At 60.6% G+C, this 18,642-nt stretch overlaps 1 protein-coding gene across 3 annotated transcripts; it reads left to right on the top strand.

Annotated features, from left to right (window-relative positions):
• Positions 1 to 5,671: 5,671 nt before the first annotated feature.
• CHST12 (carbohydrate sulfotransferase 12) lies at positions 5,672 to 15,322 on the top strand. Of its 3 annotated transcripts, none has more exons than XM_090288683.1 (2): positions 5,672 to 5,820; positions 13,726 to 15,322. In XM_090288683.1, the coding sequence occupies exons 1-2, from the start codon at positions 5,715 to 5,717 to the stop codon at positions 15,081 to 15,083; spliced, it is 1,464 nt and encodes a 487-aa protein (XP_090144809.1). In that variant the 5' UTR covers positions 5,672 to 5,714; the 3' UTR covers positions 15,084 to 15,322. The 3 variants fall into 3 exon arrangements, with proteins under 3 accessions (XP_090144809.1, XP_090144811.1, XP_090144810.1); XM_090288685.1 differs by lacking the exon at positions 5,672 to 5,820 and adding an exon at positions 7,474 to 8,646; XM_090288684.1 differs by lacking the exon at positions 5,672 to 5,820 and adding an exon at positions 12,838 to 13,406.
• The last annotated feature ends 3,320 nt before the right edge of the window (positions 15,323 to 18,642 follow it).

The following is an 18,642-nucleotide window of genomic DNA, read 5'->3' as shown; positions in this document are numbered from 1 at the left end:
CATAATAAAATACACTTAAAAAAAAGAGGAGCAGATGTGGGTTATGGAGGCCTGGTGAGGGCTGTGTTTGCATACACGTGTATGTGCAATGTTTGTGCTTGTATAGGGGCAGGGCTGTCATGCCTACCTGGATGCGTCATATGAAACAGCTGGGATGCGCTCCAGTGGGGATTTGATGGCGGTGAGAGGAGTGGGCGGGCTTATGCCCATTTTCGAAGCGTTTGGAGCTTTGCCACGTTCACGTATCAGCTAGTGTAAAACATGAATTCTGTTTCAAACAGCCCCAGGTCTGTTATTTGCTGGTGTGGGCAGCTGTCCCAGAGTCACCGACACAGAGGATAAGGGCTCATGGCAGAATGTGTGACGTGATTGGGGTCCGGATGAGGCCAGTCGTGTAGACGTACACACATGTGGTTGGCACAAGCATTTCTGGGAGAATTCCCGGACCTGAGCATGGAAACGGTGCTGGGCTTTGGAGTCAGAGCCACAGCCAGCGGGGACTGGGGTTCCCCTGCAGAAAGGAGTCTCCCCTTGGCTCTAGAGCTGATGGGCCCCAGTTAGTCTTTGGGTTTCAGAGTCCCGCGTCAGGGCTGTGTGTGGCTGGGTGTGTGCACACCGGTGCCTTGTCTATGTGAGCGTGTCTCTGTGTGGTGTGAACACACCTTGTCTGTTCAAGTCCCCTTGTGTGTGTCTGTGTGCGTGCATGCGTGTGAATATCCGCGTCCATATCTGTGTGCGCGTGTGGCATGCTGGGTGAGGAGCAGGCGACCAGTGGGGGCCCCTCCCAGGAAGGGAGAGAGTTGGGTTCTGCCCTTGACTTTAGCAAGGCCACCCTTCCTGGAAGGTTGGCCTGAGACCCAGAGGGTCAGCTTCCTCCTCCTCTGGCAAATTCACGTCCCTGGAACCTCAGAATGGGACTTGACTTGGAAATGGTGTCTTTGCAGATGTCATTAGTTAAGGATCTTTGGACGAGCTCATCCTTGATTTAGGGTGAGACCCATATCCATAGACCAGTGTCCTCGTGAGGAGAGGACACAAAAACACAGACAGACGATGGCCATGTGACCACGGAGGCAGGGACCAGAGTGATGCAGCCACCAAAGCACAGCCAGGGCCCCAGGACTTGGCTGAGGCAGGAAGGGCCCTGCCCGGGAGCCTCGGGAGGGAGGCGCCTGCCACACCTTGACTGCAGACTTCCAGCCCCGAATGCCGAGGGGAGGACTGTCTGCTGTCCCCGTGAGCCCGTTAGAACAGCCGCAGAAACCGATCCGGTGTGGACAGGCACCGGCGTCGCGCACAGCGGTGTGCCGGCTGCCCGGGAGGACCAGGTCCGTGCAGGCCCTGCGCACCTCGGCGCTCTCTGTGCACACCTGCGTCCAGGCGCAGCTCCGGTGCCAGGTGCGGGAAGCCTCCTGCGTGCCCCGAGGAGCCGGGGACCACCCCAGCCTGGGGAATCCCCCCTCCCTGAGGGATGGGGGACCAGCCTCCCCCGCTGGTGGACAGCCTCCAGGACTGAGGCCCCAGTGCCCCCAGAGTCAGTGCTTCCTGTATAAACTGCACCCCACCTCAGGGTCTGCTTTGGGGCCCAGGCTGAGGCAGGGCGGCTTCACGAGGACCCCCTGCTCCAGGGGATGCCGGTGATGCTGGTGGGTCTCTGGGTCCAGGGCCAGTTACCCGAATGGAAAAGGGAGGTGAGCCCATGCGTTGCATTGGGATTTCACGAAGATCAGGCAGGTACTTCTCCCCGTCCTGGGAAGAACAACACAGCGCTGATCCAACCGCTGCGGAGGCAGCTGAAGGAGCCACAAGACCGGGTAGGACAGTCCCCTGCGTGGGGACAGCCGGCAGGGGACAGCTGGGTAGGTCCCCAGCAGAAATGCTGCTGGCGCCAACCCAGCTCACGCAGCCCTCAGTGTGCGGAGCCGCACCAGGGGCTGGGGTATTGCCTGCGGCATCGAACAGGTGTGGGGATTGAAGCTCCTGCTGAGGTCCCAGGGGACAGGGACTCTCTGGCAGCAGGCCCGTTTCCCACCTCCCCTGTGTGACCCCACCCTGCCCTGCCAGCAGGACACGCCCTCTGAACCTGACACCAGGCGGTGACCCTGGGTGGCGCTGAGGTACTTGAGCTCACCGTTACTCTGGAGGTTCCTGACCATTTCCAACACCTGCAGAAAAGGCAGTTGAATCTGCAATTCTTATACCATTTCTTTGTGGTTTTCCCTCCCCTAGGATACACTGATCCGACACCCAGTGTACTCGGGTCCCCCAGCGGGCTCTGTCAGTGGCCGCTGGCATTTCCGGGCCCAGGCCACTGCACTTCTATCTTTTTTTCTGCTGCAATGCTGGTTATGAAACCAGAAATTGCCGTCGCCTGTAGGGGACATCGAAATAGACTGAAGCACAGAGACCAGGCTGGCCTGTGGCAAGCTCTGGGGAAGCCATGGCCTTTGTACAGGGAGTCAGGGGCCCTGAAGGGGACAGGGGCAGTGGGGGCCGGGGGGGCTGCCACCAACAAAGTTCCTGCGGGGAAAGGCAGCCAACGGGGGCCCACCAGCTTGGAGGGGTCCTGGGCCACGAGCGGGGGAGGGGAAAGTCACAATGAGGACGTCTGCAGGGAGGACCTGGCCGGCTCAGCCAGCCTCCGGGTTGAGGGGTCACTGCAGTGCAGGGGACTCTGGCTGTAGAGCCCCGGATTTGGCTTCTGGTCCAGACTCTGTCGCTTACACAGCCGTGTGCCTTTGGCTAGTTGGGTAACTTCTCTGAGCCTCGGCTACCTTATCTGTGAGGAGACACTGTGTAGCTATTGCAGAGAGGTAAGTAAACGTGTTGCTAATGTAAGAGTCATGTGTGCGTGCATGTGTGTTTTTAACTGAGGTGAAATCGATACAATAAAATATGCCATTTTAAAGTGAACAATTCAGTGTCATTCAGCACATTCACAATGTTGCACAAACACTATCTCTGTCTCATTCCAAAACATTTCACCACCCCACCAGGGGACCCGGCCCCCATTACCCAGCTGCCTCCCGTTTGCCTGCCCCCAGCTCTTCTAGCTGGGGACCCGCAGCCCTCTCGAGCCTGTCCCAGTTCACCAAACAGCTTTCGTAGTGTGAGATTCTGGCTCCTGGCACCTGGACCTCAATTTAATCCAAACACACCTTCACCAATCCACCCGGGCACTGGAGAACTCACAGGGAAACTAAAATCCCAACATGCTTTATCTCGGCCTAGTCTGAGAAGGCTGGCTCTAATCACACAGTACAATTTTGTTTCCTGTGTTCCCCTCTTATTTGACCAGGGAACCCTTGTCTCTCATCAGGGGCACCATGACCCTCTGCACCATTTCTGGGTAGTCTGGGAATTGCTGACCTCATAGAAACATTAACTGAGCGTCTCAGATGCAGGCTTGCTGGGTAAATGTCTGCACCACTTCTTCACAAATAGCAAAATCTCAGCTGGGAGAAATGACATTTTAAAACATTGTTTAATGAAGGTGGGATTCATTTATGACAACGTTTATCCTTTTCAGGGTACAGTGTTATGAGTTTTGACAAGTCTGTTGGTCCCATCACCCCTACAGCTTCCTTAGCCAACCCCCTTGTCAGCCCCAGTCCCTGGAAGGAAAGCACCTGCCCCTTTTCCAGCATGTGACCTTAATGGGATCACACAGTATGCCTTGTTTTGAGTTCCTGAGGTTGCTCTGTTCTGTACTTTGACAATCTGTTCCTTTTATCGCTGAGACGGAGTCCAGTGGGTAGGTGCACCATAGACTGCTTGTCCCAGGGTTTGGGTTTGTTTCCAGGTTGGGGCAACCCGGAAGAAAGCCACTAAGAACAGCCAGGTGTGAGATTTCGTGCAAATGTCAGTCTTCATTGCTCTTAGGTAAAGACTGAGGCACAGGTGTGTAGGTGGTGTGTTAGACTTATGTTTAGCTTTGGAAGAAACCGTCAGACTGTTTCCCAAAAGGCTGAGCCATTTGCCTTCCTACCAGCAATGCAGGGAGTTCCCGCCACTCCGCATCCTCCCCAGCACTTGGTGTTGTCCAGGTTGATAAATGTGTTTTAACTGTCCTGACAGACCGGTAGTTAGCAGAAAACGGCATATAAAAGGCGGTTATTGTAGAAGCCTTATGGGCTAAGGGAGTCCTAACCCCAGTACCTCTGAATGTGACCTGACTTGGAAACAGGATCTTCACAGAGGAAACCAAGTTCAAGTGAGGTCGTTAAGGCGGCCCTAATGCGGTATGAGTGTATTCTTATAAAAAGGGGAAATTCGGACACGGAGACAGAAACACGCAGAGGGAAGGCAGTGTGAGGACACGTGAAGAAGGCGGCCATCAACAAGCCAAGGACAGGGGCCTGAACCAGGTCCTCCCTGCCCCCTCAGAAGAGGCCCCCCTGCCTACACCTTGACCTTGGACTTCCAGCCTCCGGAGCTGAGAGATGACATTTCTGTTGTCTGAGCAGCCCAGTCTGTGGACCTTCGTTCCAGTGACTCTAGCAAACTAATACACACACAAAACATCACAGCTGCTATATCTGTAGGCTTTGAACATTATTCATACGTGACACGCCATTGGCTGTCATCTCCCACCCAACTTAACAACCAGAAGGTAACCGATATCTTTGCATCTGAGCGCTCCTGCCCTGTGCCGTCCCGGACCCGCCCGCGGGGGAAACCTCTTTCCAGGGAGGGGAGCCAGTGGGGCTTCGGGATAGGGAGCCCTGGAAAAGGGCCGAGGCTTTGGGAGGTGAGCTGAGGTGGTAGCTGGAAGGGGTACAGGATAGTGGGCCTCTCTGTTTATCAATGCAAAGGAGAGGCTGGTATACTCTCTTTTTTTTTTTGTCGTCTTCCCCATTGGAATAGAAGCTGCAGGAGGGCCTCGATGTCTCTCCTCCGCTGCAGGGTCTCCGGGCCCCACAACAGGACCGCCTCCGCGACTGCGCTGGGGAAGGAGTGGGGAGACACGCAGAGCCTTTCTTCCATCAGAAGGCAGCCCGTGCCCTGCTTGGAGCGGCTTGGTGGCTTGGGCGTCAGTCCGATTCCCGGTCGGGGCCCATGCCCGGGTTCCCGCTGGGTCCCCTAGCGCGCGCTCGAGGCTTATGTCCCCTGGGAGGAACCACGTAAAACATCGCTCGCTGGAAAAGCTCTGCACTTAACGCCGCCGAACGGTGCACTTCGAGATCGCTGAGACGGGAAGTAGCCTGTATGTTATGTGCGCTGACAATGAAAAAGTCGCGGACACTGAGAACAAGGGCCACCAAGTGCTTCTCGCTTAGCGCCGACGGGCACCGGCTCGTGCGGGTCTCACGGAGTCCCCGCAGGTGACCGACTTGGAGACGACCTCAGGGAGGTTCAGTCACTTCCCCGGGTCGCACAGCGAGTCCCAGGCCCCGCTGGGAGCTTCACGACGCCCTGCGCGCAGTCGGGGCCGCCGCCCGCGGCCTGGTCTCAGCGGAAGGACTGACAGCCCAGCCCGGCTTCCAGCAGCAGCGCCCCCCGGCCGCGGCCGCTGGGGGCGGAGCCAATGCCTCGGCAGGCAGAACAGGATTGGCTGCCGGGGAGGGGGGCGGGGTCCTCCGCGGGTCGTAAATACGGCGCCACATGGCAGGGGCGTGGGGGCAGCCGCGCGGGCAGCGGAGCGCGCAGGCGCGTGGCGGGTGGGCGCCCCTGGCTTGGGTGGCCCCCTCTCGCGGACCCCGACTTCTCGCGAGATGAGAAGCGGGAGGCGGGTCTGCGAGGCCGGGGGCGGGGCCGGCGGAGAGGCGGCCTCGGGAGGGTCTGGAAGCGGCGGCGGCGGCGGCCGCGGCACGAAGGGAGGTGAGGCGCGGCGGGGCGCGCGGGGCGCGGGCGTGGGGCGGGCTCCCTGCGGCCGGGCGGTCCCCGCGCCCTCCGCCCGCCCGGCGCCCTGTCCGAGCCCCGCGCCGGCCGCTGTGTGACCTTGGTCCCGCGCGCGCCCTCTCTGAGCCGGGCCCGCTGGGCCGGGGGCGGCAGCGGCGCGCCTCCTTCTCGGGCGCCCCGGAGCGCGGCCGGAGAGGCGGTCACGGCGGGAGCGGCGGGGTCCGGCGGGAGGGCGCGCGGTCCGGGAGGCCCGCGGTGCGGCCCGTGTCGCGCTGGGCGCCCAGGCTCGGCCCCGGCGGTGGGGCCAGGACAGCCCCGCGCTGCGCCCTTCCCGACGGCCGCGGTCAGTTCCAGGGCTCGGGCGATGCCTCCAGGCGATGCTGCCTGGCTCCCCGCGCAGCCGGCGGGGCGCTGGGGCCGCCCCCGAACACAGCGCAGGGCGGGCGGTTCCGGATGGTGACCGGGGAGCGAGCGGCCGAGCTTACCCGGGTGCCGGACAAGTTTGCCGCGGAGCGGACCGCGGAGGGATGGGCCTGCGGGAGGGCGGAGGCTGCGGGCGCTGATGCCGGCGGTCGGCGTGATGGCCGAGCCCCCGCCCGCGCACTGGGAGGGGCTCCGGGGCCGGAGGGCGCCATCTGCCCGCGCAGGGGGCCCGGGAGCGCCGGGCACTGCCCTCCTTGGCGAGGAGCCCTCCGGGCCCGGGGGATGTGCCAGGTCTGTGTCGGGAGAGCGGCCCCAGGGAGAGGCAGCGGGGGTCCCAGGGCGGGACGGCGGGCTGGGCTGGGGCGGTGTCGGGGTGTGGGGTTGGGGGGGGGCACAGGTCGTGGTCCCCGGTGGGATGACGGGAGGGAAGAGAAAAAGGAGCCGTGATTTGGTCACCGAAGCGCAGGGCCCGTGGCAGCGATGAGTTCTGCGGAAGCAAGTTCGGGCAGGGGACAGGCAGACACGCGTGTGATTTCTGTGCGGAGCTTGCGGGCCGTGCGGGCTGCGATGGGCTCCAGCAGACAGACAGACAGAGTCCAGGGACACACGCCAGGGGACACAGGCGTGGGGACGGGTGGCAGAGGAGCCGCAGGTTGGTGGTGACACGGGGCGTGGTTGATTGTCATCGCCCGCTGCACGTTTGCCAAGGCTGAGCGTGAGTCTCCTTAGAACGGTCTCAAGGCTGAGTGCCATCTCTGGGGAAGGGACTGGTTACTTTTCTTTTTCTTTTTTTCTTTTCATCTTACGGCGATGTTCAGGAACCTTCGTGACGTCAGCGTCTTTAAGGCTCCTGCCGTGGCTTTGCTATCGCAGCTTTCTCCAAATTTCTGCAGGAACACGGTCCCTTCAGGTGCACAACCTCACTGGCTGGCTGCCCCTGAAGCGACTGTAGCTCATTCATCATCTACAAGGAACTTAATCTTTGGTGTCAATTGTTAAAATTGTTTCTCTTTCGCTTCAGAAAGGAGCAGGTAGTTTCACACCTACCGAATGGGTATGTGGCTGCAGCCAGGGCTGGTGGCGTCCAATGAGTTGCCAACAGATAGGCCTAAGTAACCCACACAGTAACTCAATACTTCCTGCAGTCGACCAAGGGGTGGGGGTTTTCCGCAACCGCTGGGAGAACTTTCAAAACATCTCCGGAAGCACCAGGCCCAGCCGAAGCGGGGAGAGGAATGTGGTCTGTGCAGAACCCTGAGGTTGCACTCGCTGCTGCCCCTTCCCTCCAGGCAGGAGAGTGGAGGAGCCTTTGAGCAGATCTAGAGCAAAGACCTGAAAAGGGTGACATCAGGCGTCCCCAGCCAGGAGGCCCAGCTGGATTGTTCACTCACTAATAAAGCTCATAATTAATAACCCCTCCCAGGGTTCAAAGCTTCCAAGCAACCAAGGACTCAGGGAGAAACCCTCTGATTCAGAAGCCAGGGACCAGAACCCGCCTGCAGGCAGAGGAGGGTGTGCAGGAAGAAGACTTGAAAAGCAGACGGTCACTAATGCACAGGCCAGTGGGAGAAAATGCTGCAGCCAGGACCCAGGACGAGGACGCGCTGAGAAAAGAGCAGGGGGCCAGAAAGAAACCCCTGGGTCAGCAAAAGATGAAGATGAGAGACTTAGGAAGAGGAGCGGAAAGGCAGAGAGAGGGAGAAAGAGAAAAAAAGTTAAAGGGTCAGATCAGGAGGTTGACGGCTGAATAATGAGTTTCAGTAAGAAAGAAAATGGAAAAGAAGGAAAAGGGACGGGAAGGAAGGAAGGAAACTGGATGGAATTGTCCACAAAATGGTACGAGATAACCTCCTAGGAGGGAGCCTTTCTGCGCCGCAGGGCACTGGCGGCAGCGATGAAGACGCAGGTGCCCTTGACTCTCCCGGGCTGGTCGGTTCCCAGTTGGATGGAGTGTGGGCAGCCAGCGCAGACAGACAGTGAGGGGTGCCGAGTCTGGAACAGTGACGAGTGCAAGTTTGGGGAGCAAGGGTTTTACTTGGAAGTGCCTCTGAAGCTCTTGGCTCGAGAATTTGGAGACCTGTGCATGCCCTTGGCAAGGCACGTTGTGGTGGACTCTCAGAATTTGGGGACAAAAGACTGCCAGCTTCTAGAGGAAGAATAAAAACAGGCCACCAATGGGTCATCACGGGATGAAGCAAAATGGCATGGGGGCCGCTCCGCAGCAGCATTGGGAGCTGGAAGACAAGATGGCTTTCAAAATTCTGAAGGAAAATGTGTTTCATCTTGAACTCTATACTCAGGCGAAGGGGAGTGGAGTAAAGGTGTTTTCAGATAGGCTCCCAAAGTTTGCCTCTCGAGACCTTCGAAGGAAGTGACTGGCAGGTGTGCTCTCTCAAAAGGGGCGGTGAATCCGGAAAGACGGAGCTAGGGGGTACTGGGTTTTCCTCAGAAGAGGGGAAATCACTGGGTGAGATCCAGAGGCTGGGCTGCCTGCCGGGTGCGGCCACCAGGCACCCTGTAACCTGAGCTGTCCAGAGGATCCTTGCAAAGATTGGGGAGAAGGTAAAATTGACAGGGCACATGCGCTGGGCGTCTGGAGAGGAGACTCAGGCAGCGTGAGCCGGGGCCGGGTGGGTGATAAGGAAACAGGAAACAAAGCACACGAACACCAGGGCTGTGGCGAGTTCCCGGGAAGATGAAGCGTGTGCGGGAGCAGAGAACTCAGGACGGGGCGCTGCCAGGTCGGCCTGGACACGGTGGTGGTGTTCAGATGGCCGACTGTGGCTCTGATCGAAGCGATGACGTGCCTGCCTGGCGGAGGCATGCCGGTGACAAGGGCAGGGCCGTGTAGGGTCCAGAGGGGGTGAGGCTGGCAAGAGATCCCGGAGATTCGGCGGCAAAGAAAGAGGGCGAAGGAACGGGGCGGGGGGCGCTGCTGTGTCGTGTGATGAACTCCCCAGAATAACTTAATTGGAAACATACCTGTGTCACCTTGATGGAAATGAGGACAAAGTCGCAGTAAACTTCCTCCGGGGGTGAGAGAAGAGGCCCTGTCCTGCCTGTTGGTGCCACTTCCCTCATTCTTTTGTGTCCTCTTCATTATTGTCATTGTCCTCTGTTTCCTGTCTCCTGGCTGTGGGCCCCTGTCAGAGACTTGGCACTTTGTTCAGCTTTTTTTTCCTTTCGCTTGCTGTAAAGAGAAAAGTGTTGTGAACCCTTCTTTGCCTGTCGCCCAGCTTCGTACATCATTACGTCAGGGCCAGTTGTGCGTCTCTGTATCTGCCGCTGCGGCTGCCGTCAGCATGAGCACGCTATTGAGCGCCTGCTGTATGCAGGTGCTATTCTGAGCCTTGAGGCTGCAGCTGCGATAGGTCAGGTGCCTGCCTCCCTTCTGAAAGCTTATATTCTGCGCAGGTAGACCGTGCGCAGTGAACTGGGGAGTGCACGGTGCTGGAGGTGGCCCGGCAAGGCGGCGGGCGTGGAGGGTGGGGCGCACAGCCGGGAGTGATCACGGCCGCCCTCACGGAGGAGGTGAGCTTTGAGCAAAGGTCAGAAGCAAGTGTGGGATCGAGCCACAGGGTCCCCCTGCGTGGGTGGTCTTGGCAGAGGATGGATTGCAGGCCAGGCAGTGGGGCATGGTGGGGGGTGTTGAGGTACAGCAAGACCCTTGTGGCCCAAGTGGGGCCAGTTAGGGGCCAGTGGAAGAAATGAGAGCATGGGATCTCACTCACATGGGGATTGTCACAGGCCGTTGTCAGGGCCGGAAGTGGGAAGCCTGGGCTCTATGATTGAAGCGGATGCAGGGAGGCCAGTCCGGCTGCTGCACGAATCAGCGGGGAGCTTGCACCAGGGCGGGGATGGGGGGTCGGGATGGGGCCATGGAGGGGCTGAGAGATTAGAGTCTGGGTGTGTTTCTAAGGTAAAGCCTCCAGCAGATTCTCGGCTAATAGTGGTGAAGTTTATTGTCATTGTCTTACCTTGAGGCAATTTCTTTCAGTTGACTTAAGTCTGAGAGGTGAGTGATTTGGATTCCAGAGTCACATACCACATGCATCGGGTGTTTGAGTCTTGGGGGGAATGTGGAGGATTTAGCAGATACGACACCTGTCTTCTGAGAACGTGAGATCTAACTCGGGAACATGGGACTGGTGTGCGTGTGCTCAAGTCCCATCGACGGAGACGCCGCCAGGGACCTCGGAGACCAGCGGGAGCAGCCGGCCAGCTGTGGGCCCCGCTCTGTGGGGAGAGCACTTCCCTTCCGAAGCCAAGTTTGGGCTCGGTTTTCATCCAGGTCTTCTGGGATGTACGTCCACCCTCCATTCCCGTCAATGTGACCATTTATGGCTTATTTTTGTTTGGATAGACTGCCGGGCTGAGTTTGCGGGGTATACCGAATTCCAGTGAAGTCGATTTATAAGCAAATAACCTGTGTGCTGCTGGTGCCACATGCCCATCTGCCTCACAGCGGGGGTTTTAATTCGGCACCAGAGCGTCTGCTGCAGGGCTGGGCGCAGAGGGCGAGCGCCGAAGCCACCCCAGGAGCTCTCTAGAGCGCTGCGGGCTGCGCTGGTGGGCAACGTGGGGGACTTCTGCCTCCTATGGTGTGTGCAGAGCTGGAGCACCGGCGGGGAGTCGGGTCTTTCTGCCAGGGCCCTCGGTCAGCGACACCTGAAGCTACCTTGGACTTCTGAATGCAGCTCAGGTCGCTCGATGTAACTCTCAGAAGGTGGTTAGTTGGGTAAAAAGAAGTGGATTCTCAGAGAGAAAGCTGAAAAACATCCGAGGGTCTGCACAGACCGCGCAGTGCCGCACAGATGTGCGTGGAGCAGCTGGCAGGATGCCGTGGTGGGTAGGGGGCGGGCCGTCCCCCCGGCTGTCGGGTCGGAGGCCGGCTCTGGACAGCTGTTGGCTGCGTGGACTCCGGCACGTTGCCTGTTTTGCCTCAGCTTCACCACTGTCAGTGCGAGGATTAAATAAATGGATATAGGCAAGGCCTCATAGCAGCACTTTTGAAAGTCAATTAGATGCTTTTACTGTAAAATCGATTTGAAACTTACAGTCTTTGACTGCTGGGAACTGCCTGTTGGCGACAAGCATGAGAATAACGGAAAGCTCACGTTACGTTTAAGTGACACAGGTGGCGAGGGCTGTTGGAGAAGGAAGGGTCGAGGCCAGGGGTACGGTGCAGAGACAGCTCCTTGCTCATCTGCGGCATCAGCTGGCGTCTCTCGTTCCCATGCTCTCAGGGGCCCTGGGGAGCAGGGACTCCCACGTGCTGTAGGTGAGGGATGGAAGCTCAGGCGTAAGCCACGCCTCCGGGCACGTGGCTCTCGAGGAGGGCACCGACTCAGGACACGTCTGCAGGCGTTCGGTGTAGCGAGACTGAAAGGTCGTGACCGTGAGCGCTAACGCACCGCGGAGGGAAAAGTCAGAGTGGCTTTAAGTAAACAAGCGTCCTGTTCCAAGGAGACAGACTTTCTTTGACCGTGAGAGCCGCCCAGGGGACAGTCAACGCAGAGCCGTCGCCCGGCAGGTACCGGGGCGGCAGGGTGGTTTCCAGGACCTGGGGCGGCAGTGGCCGTCTTCTTCCTGGTGTCGAGTGCAGACGTCTGTCCCTCCCGGGCAGCTGGCAACGTGCCGGAAGCTGAACGCTCAGCCCCATGTCGGCGTCCAGCTCTGGTCGCCAGCCCATCTTTTCATCTTTCTGGTTCATCTTTCTGCATCGTGACTCGTCTCAGTTGGTGGCAGGGTGGGCCGGGTTCTGGGCCAGTGGCTTGTGGGATTGGACCCTGTGGGGGAAAGGGCCTAACTAAGCTGAGCCACCCTGGCTGGGGGATCTGGCCGGGGACTGCGGGCACCCTGACCCCAGCAGGTGGCCTCGTTTGATTAGTGTTTACCAGGCCGATGTTCTCTATGGGGGGGGGGGGGGGGGGAGGCAGGAAGCAGGGTGTCCATTGCCCCACCTGCTGCCACCTCAGGCTGTGCCAGTGATGCTGCGGGGCGTGGGGGCGGAGGCCCAGCTCCCGCAGGGGAGTCAGAGCACCTGCTGCCTGCTCCCGGGGGCGGGGCCGGGGCCGGGGCAGGAGCGGGAGGCCGGCTCCCAGCTCAGCGAGGCTGACGCGGTGGGGGTGGTTTTTCCGCTGGCGTTTGGCTTAAGTAGAACGTGTATTGCCAACAAGATGCTTCTGTTGTTAGGTCGCTGCAAAGGCAGGAACAGTTTCCAGCCTCCCTTCTCTCACACTTCTGACGCCAGCAGGGATCGGGGGCATCGTCCACTGGAAGGGCTTGAGAGCTGGCTGGGCTGCTACGCTCCCAGTTCTGGTTTCTCACAGCAAAGGAGTCATGTCAAAACCCGCCAGGGGCTGACGCAGGGGCGGCCTGCGGGATGGCCGGCGCGGAGGGCGGGCGGGTTCCCCAGGGGAGCGTCCGGCCGTCCCTCCCAGTGCAGGTGGGGTACTGCTTGCTGTACGGCCGCCGGGGACGTCCCCTGAGCCTCTGTGTCCAGTCTTTATCGGAGCGTCATCACGCTGATGTGTTGACCCGCGCCCCCCCCCCCCGTGTGGTCGACCTCAGTCTGCAGCCCACTCAGACGCTGTGTGACCCAAAGCCCCCCTCCTAAACCACATTGCTGACTACGGGGAACAGTCAGGGCCCCCGAGTCAACAGAGATGCTCCCGTCAGGCAGGATGTCCAAGGGCCAGGAGTCCCCTCAGGAGCCAGGGGCAGGGAGACCTCTCTGGGAAGGACACGCCACCCCCCCCCATCCTTGGCGGGGTCTCTGAGCCAGTGCCCCCACTGGGGTCCCCAGCAACCCAGTCAGTGTCCTTTAGCCAAACAGTTGCTCACACCGTCTTCCTCCCTGTGCCGCTGGAGCAGAGACAGTGCCTGGCAAGAACGGGCGCTTCCCTCCCTCCCACTGACCCGCGCCAGGCCACCCTTCCCCCGGGGCGAGGGCGGGGCCCAGGCACGCAGCCACACCCAGGGGCCTGTCTGTTCTTGTGTTTATTCGGATTACGTGGACACAGGGAAAGTTTTTTTTGCGAGGGAGGGGGCATCTTCACTCTTGTCTAAACTGCAGCTGCGCTGAGCTTGACCTTCTCGCTGCCTCCTGTGCTCTGACCCCCACGCCTCCTCTTCACAAGGTCTGTGTTCTGCCCAGTGGTGGCTCTGCCAGGCCTCTCCGCAGGGCCTCTAGTCACCTCCTCAGTCACTCGTCCTTTTGGGCCCTTGTGAGCAGCATTAGTTCTGGTACACGCAGAAGCCAGAGCTCCCGATCGGGCGGCCTACCCAGACCCAGCGCGTGGAGGAGGACGGAGGGGGGAGGCAGATGGCCTCATGGAAGGAGCACCCAAGCCCCTGAGCACCAGCCCGTGCCGCCTGCCCGCCCGCCCAACTCGGAGCCCGCAGGAGGGACCCTTAGCCAGGCCCCGCGTTTGACTCGGCTTTCCGTTGCCTTTCCAGGTCCCCGGAGCAGCCGGCAGCCTCTCCATGCAGCCAGAGTGAGCAGGCCCAGGCGAGAGGCCCCGCCCGCCAGGGACAGGATGACCAGGACGCGGCTGTTCCGCCTATGGGTGGTCCTGGGCTCCGCGTTCATGATCCTCCTGATCATCGTGTACTGGGACAACGTGGGCACCGCCCACTTCTACCTGCACACGGCCCTCTCCAGGCCACAGGCCCCGGAGCCCCTCCCCAGCCCCGGGCCTGCCACCGGGGGGGATTTCGCCTCTGACGTGGACGAGTTTTTGGAGAAGCTGCTGGGCTCCGGCACAAAGCAGAGCGTCGCCCCCGGGAGAAAGGCCACGCCGGCCCCGCTGCCCGCCTCCGGCAGGCCCGCCCCCGACGGCGTGGAGGAGAGCGTGCGGGGCTACGACTGGTCCCGCCACGACGCCCTGCAGGGCCCGGAGCCCGACGGGCGGCAGGCGGAGCGCAGGGCCGTGCTGAGGGACTTCTGCGCCAACGCCAGCTTCGCCTTCCCCGCCAAGGGGCGCTCCTTCGAGGACATCCCCAGCTACGAGCTGAACCACCTCATCGTGGACGACCGGCACGGCGTCATCTACTGCTACGTGCCCAAGGTGGCGTGCACCAACTGGAAGCGCGTGATGATCGTCCTCAGCGAGAGCCTCCTGGACCGCGGCGCCCCCTACCGCGACCCCCTGGACATCCCCCGCGAGTACGTGCACAACTCCAGCGCCCACCTGACCTTCAACAAGTTCTGGCGCCGCTACGGGAAGTTCTCGCGCCACCTGATGAAGGTCAAGCTGAAGAAGTACACCAAGTTCCTGTTCGTGCGCGACCCCTTCGTGCGCCTCATCTCCGCCTTCCGCAGCAAGTTCGAGCTGGAGAACGAGGAGTTCTACCGCCGCTTCGCCGTGCCCATGCTCAGGGCCTACGCCAACCACAGCAGCCCGCCCACGTCCGTGCGCGAGGCCTTCGGCGCGGGCCTGCGGGTCACCTTCCCCCACTTCGTCCAGTACCTGCTGGACCCGCGCACCGAGGAGCTGGCGCCCTTCAACGAGCACTGGCGGCAGGTGCACCGGCTCTGCCACCCCTGCCAGATCCAGTACGACTTCGTGGGCAAGCTGGAGACGCTGGACCAGGACGCCGCCCAGCTGCTGCGGCTGCTCAGGGTGGACGGGCGGCTCCGCTTCCCGCCGAGCTACCGCAACAGGACGGCCAGCAGCTGGGCGGAGGGCTGGTTTGCCCAGGTCCCGCTGGCCTGGAGGCAGCGGCTGTACAAGCTGTACGAGGCCGACTTCGTGCTCTTCGGCTACCCCAGGCCCGGGCACCTGCTCGGGGACGAGGGTGCGGGTGGGCGCTGACGGCCTCCTGTCCCGCCCAGTCTGGGCGGCGGCAGACAGCCCTGCAGCGCTCCTGGGACGCGCCACGCCCGCCTTCCCGTCCTTACAGTTCCCTGCAGTTCTGTGGGCCAGGCCTACTGTTCACGCCCGGCCTGGGCTCCCTGAGTACTGTGTTAATATTGTTTTCTAAGATTAATATATTTCAGATATTTAATATGAGACGGGGAGGAGGAAATAATGAGTAAACCCTGCATCTGCTTGTCCCGCCTGCGTGTGCGGTTATTCAGGGCACACAGTGGGGCTCCAGGCCACGCGCCGGCCGGCGCTCACACTCGCAAATGCCACCGAGAGAAGGGATGCCCATCCCTGTGAAACCAGGCCCCACCGGTGTGTGCGAAGCGTAGCAGACGGCGCTTCCGAAGCGGGCGCTCTTTTATCAGGGGCTTAGATCAGGGCTTTGTATCTGAGCTCAGGTCCAAGGAAGCGGTGCTGCCCGGTCCCAGGCCCAGAGGCAGGATGTCACCTCCAGCGCTGCGCTCTGTGCCTGAGTCACAGAGGGAAGGCTTGCAGTGACGGCGATGGTTGGCTGGGGTCTATCCCTAGCGCACATTCCCAGCGTCAGCAAGGCAGGCCCGGCCGGTCGGGCCCAGCTCCCGTGACGCTCACCCTCAAGGCCGTCACTGACCCTGGGGTCGTCACATCCGATGGCTCTGACTCAGTAAAGCCGTCTGCTAGTCCAGAAGGCTTTCAAAACATCTGGGTGAAATTCCTTTGCAGTCTTACGTGTAACTGGTGAGAAGGGTGCTGTCATTTCATGATGTTTGGGCGTCACGTCTGACCGTGACTTCTTAATCTCAAGCAATGGGACCTGGACGTCCTGTCCCTGGAGAGGGGACCATGTGCTGGAAGCTGTCCCTGTGCTCCCCTTGCTGTGAGGCGCCCTTGCTCTTGCCGGCCTGTGGGAGCCCGCGGCCTCTGGGCGTGCGTAGACTTGCGGAGCACGGGGGCCCGGGGGTCCAGCTGGGGAGAGCGCGTGGGCAGGAGGGGTGAGGGACTGACAGGGGGGTGCTGGCGACTGGATGAGTGGGGGTCTGCTGCAGGCGGAGGCGCTGCCGTATCTTTGGCCTGGCTTTGGGAGGAGGAGCAAGGCTGAGGTGTTTGGAAAACTTTCCTCCGTTGTCCTGGGCTCAGAGCTGACGAAGAGGCAGCTCAAGACGCCCCGCGGGCAGGTCGCCTGCCCACGGCTGCTGCTGGGGGAGACGCTGGTGCAGGAGATCAGCAAAGGGGGGCAGAGACCTTTCTCCTGATCTGGTAACCTTCCCCCCATTTTTTTTCTTTTTTGTAGTCCCCTACGCATAAAATTTACCTTTTAACCATTTTACGTGCCCAATTTAGGGACAGTAAGCACATTCACATTCTTACAGACAACCATCACCACCGTGGTTTGTACTACAAGGTCCCCTTGTGTGTCATTGCTGAGCCCGTAGCAGGGCCACCCAGGCACTGTGCCTGTCCCGCCTGGGAGAGGATGTGGCTGCGTGGGGCGGAGCCTGCCCTGGACTTGTACCTTGGCTTTGGGGCTGCTCATTTTGCACCCCGATGTGTAGCACAGTTTCAGTTGTGTGTGTGTGTTACACTGTCAGTCCTCCTAACTCTTAAATGTTCTGATACACTTTCTCACGCGTTGATACAGCAAACCTACTTTCTAGTGTTGATACAGCGTGTCTACTTCCTTACGTGTTGACACAGCGTATCTATGTTTTATGTGTTGATACAGCGTGTCCACTCATAGCTCCTAATGAGTACAGGTGTCCAGTGCCTTCACCATCTATTTTGAAGGAAATTCTACTCTGACAAGTTTTGAGTTTGTGTTTGGCAAGGGTCAGGGTCTCCGTTTCTTTCTGCAGCGTGGTTACTGCGCCCGTGCACCGGTGTCACAGTCTGATTGGTGAGGGTGGGGCTTTAACCTGGGTCCACCACTCCTGGGGGCAGTTAGAGGAGGGGCCCCACCTGCCGGCCTTCCCCTGCAGAGCGGCCCTGCAACTGTTCAGCTCGGAGCACATGGCTAAGGGCAGGCAGTGTTTGGGGGACAGAGTGAGGCACATGCCGTGAGGAGCGTGGCTGCCTAATCTGCCGGCCCACAAAGCTCCATTTCAAGCATGTGTGGAGCCCACAGGCTGCAGGGCTGGAGTCCGTGGGTTTTATTGTAGCGGAATCTGCACCCGTGGGCAGTGCACCCCACCTCAGTTTGAGTCTCCTTCCCACTTCTCCCAGGTGGGGAGCAGGGCCTGGCGCACCGTGGGCACCGTGCGGCGACTTCATCGTGTGAGTGAGTGAATGAACAGACGAGTGACTAAGGGCCTCGTTCCGGGCCCGTGAGCGGGAGGCTGCATCCTCCTCCCCATGTGTTCCATGGCGCCGCAGCTGAGGGCCGGGGCCAGGCTGCAGGCTCGCTGGGCTTCGAGCTCCCTGCTTGTGGGCTGTGGGCACGTCCTGAGGGCAGCTTGGCCCGTTCCTGGGGGAGTTCACGTCCGTCTCCGCTCCAGAGAAGAAGGGCTTCTTTACTCCTGTCCTGTGCTCCCCTTCCCTTTAAAGCCGCTGCGGCTCCCTCTGTCCTCCCAGACAGGACACTGTGCTCCCCTCCCCTCTGCAGCCCCCTGTGGCGGGAGGCCTTCCGCTGCTCTGCAAGGACGGTGGGTTTCTGGGGTCTTTCTCCTGGTCGTGTGCCTTCCCCAGTTGGACCAGAGAGCCACTCAGAGGGGTGGAGTGCCGCTCTTGGCACAGCTTGGGACTGACCCTCTGTTCTTGGGGGCCCCGCCCTGCCAAGTAACAAACAGGCTCCCGATGTCCCACAGCCGAGGGGGTCCACTCCCCCGAGCAGATGCCCCAGGGGTTATGGCTCATTTACTTAACAACCTCTATGTCCTTTCCCGCCCACCTCACGCGCCAAACCTAAAAATCCGAGAAGATGCATCTTGGCCAGCTTAGACCTAACCTGAAAACCCTTAAACGTTTCTCTGGGTGCAGGAATCTGGAAGGACGACAGTGGAAGGCGTCTGTCGCTTTTGCCTGCACTCATGCATTCCTCCTCTGGTCAGTCTGTCCCTCGCCCTGGGCCCAGGAGAGCTGGACAGGACTGTGGCACCCAGCCCGGAGCTCATTCTGGCGGAGCTCACACCGGGTGTGGACCGTGAGGCCCAGTGCCCAGGCTGGAACTCTCTGGGAAGGGGCTTCCCCCGGCTGCTGGGGCAGGAGCTGGGAGCACTGTGACCAGCTCTGCAGCTCCTGGGAGAGCCACGCCGGGACAGGGCCACGCCGTGAGGGCACCAGACTGGGAGACGGAGCACCCAGGGCGTGTGCGCACCTGAGGCTGCAGGTGTGGCCGACGCGTGCCCGTGGGCTTAAGCACTTCTGAGCTGGATTTCTGGCGTTGAACCCCCAGGCCCCCGCCTCGGACACCGTGGAGTCGCCGCCCCGAGCCCTGGTCGGGCAGGGTTGGAGTGTCCCAGGAACGAAGGGAAGCCGTGACCTCCCGGCACACAGGCTCTTGTTCACTAGCTGTGGACAGCGTTGGCATCCT

The sequence above is a fragment of the Furipterus horrens genome, unplaced genomic scaffold (genome assembly GCF_987537825.1).
Source record: "Furipterus horrens unplaced genomic scaffold, mFurHor1.1.pri manual_scaffold_10, whole genome shotgun sequence".
Classification (NCBI taxonomy): domain Eukaryota; kingdom Metazoa; phylum Chordata; class Mammalia; order Chiroptera; family Furipteridae; genus Furipterus; species Furipterus horrens.
Note: the sequence above shows the minus strand (reverse complement) of the source record. Positions and strands in the feature narration are given on the sequence as shown.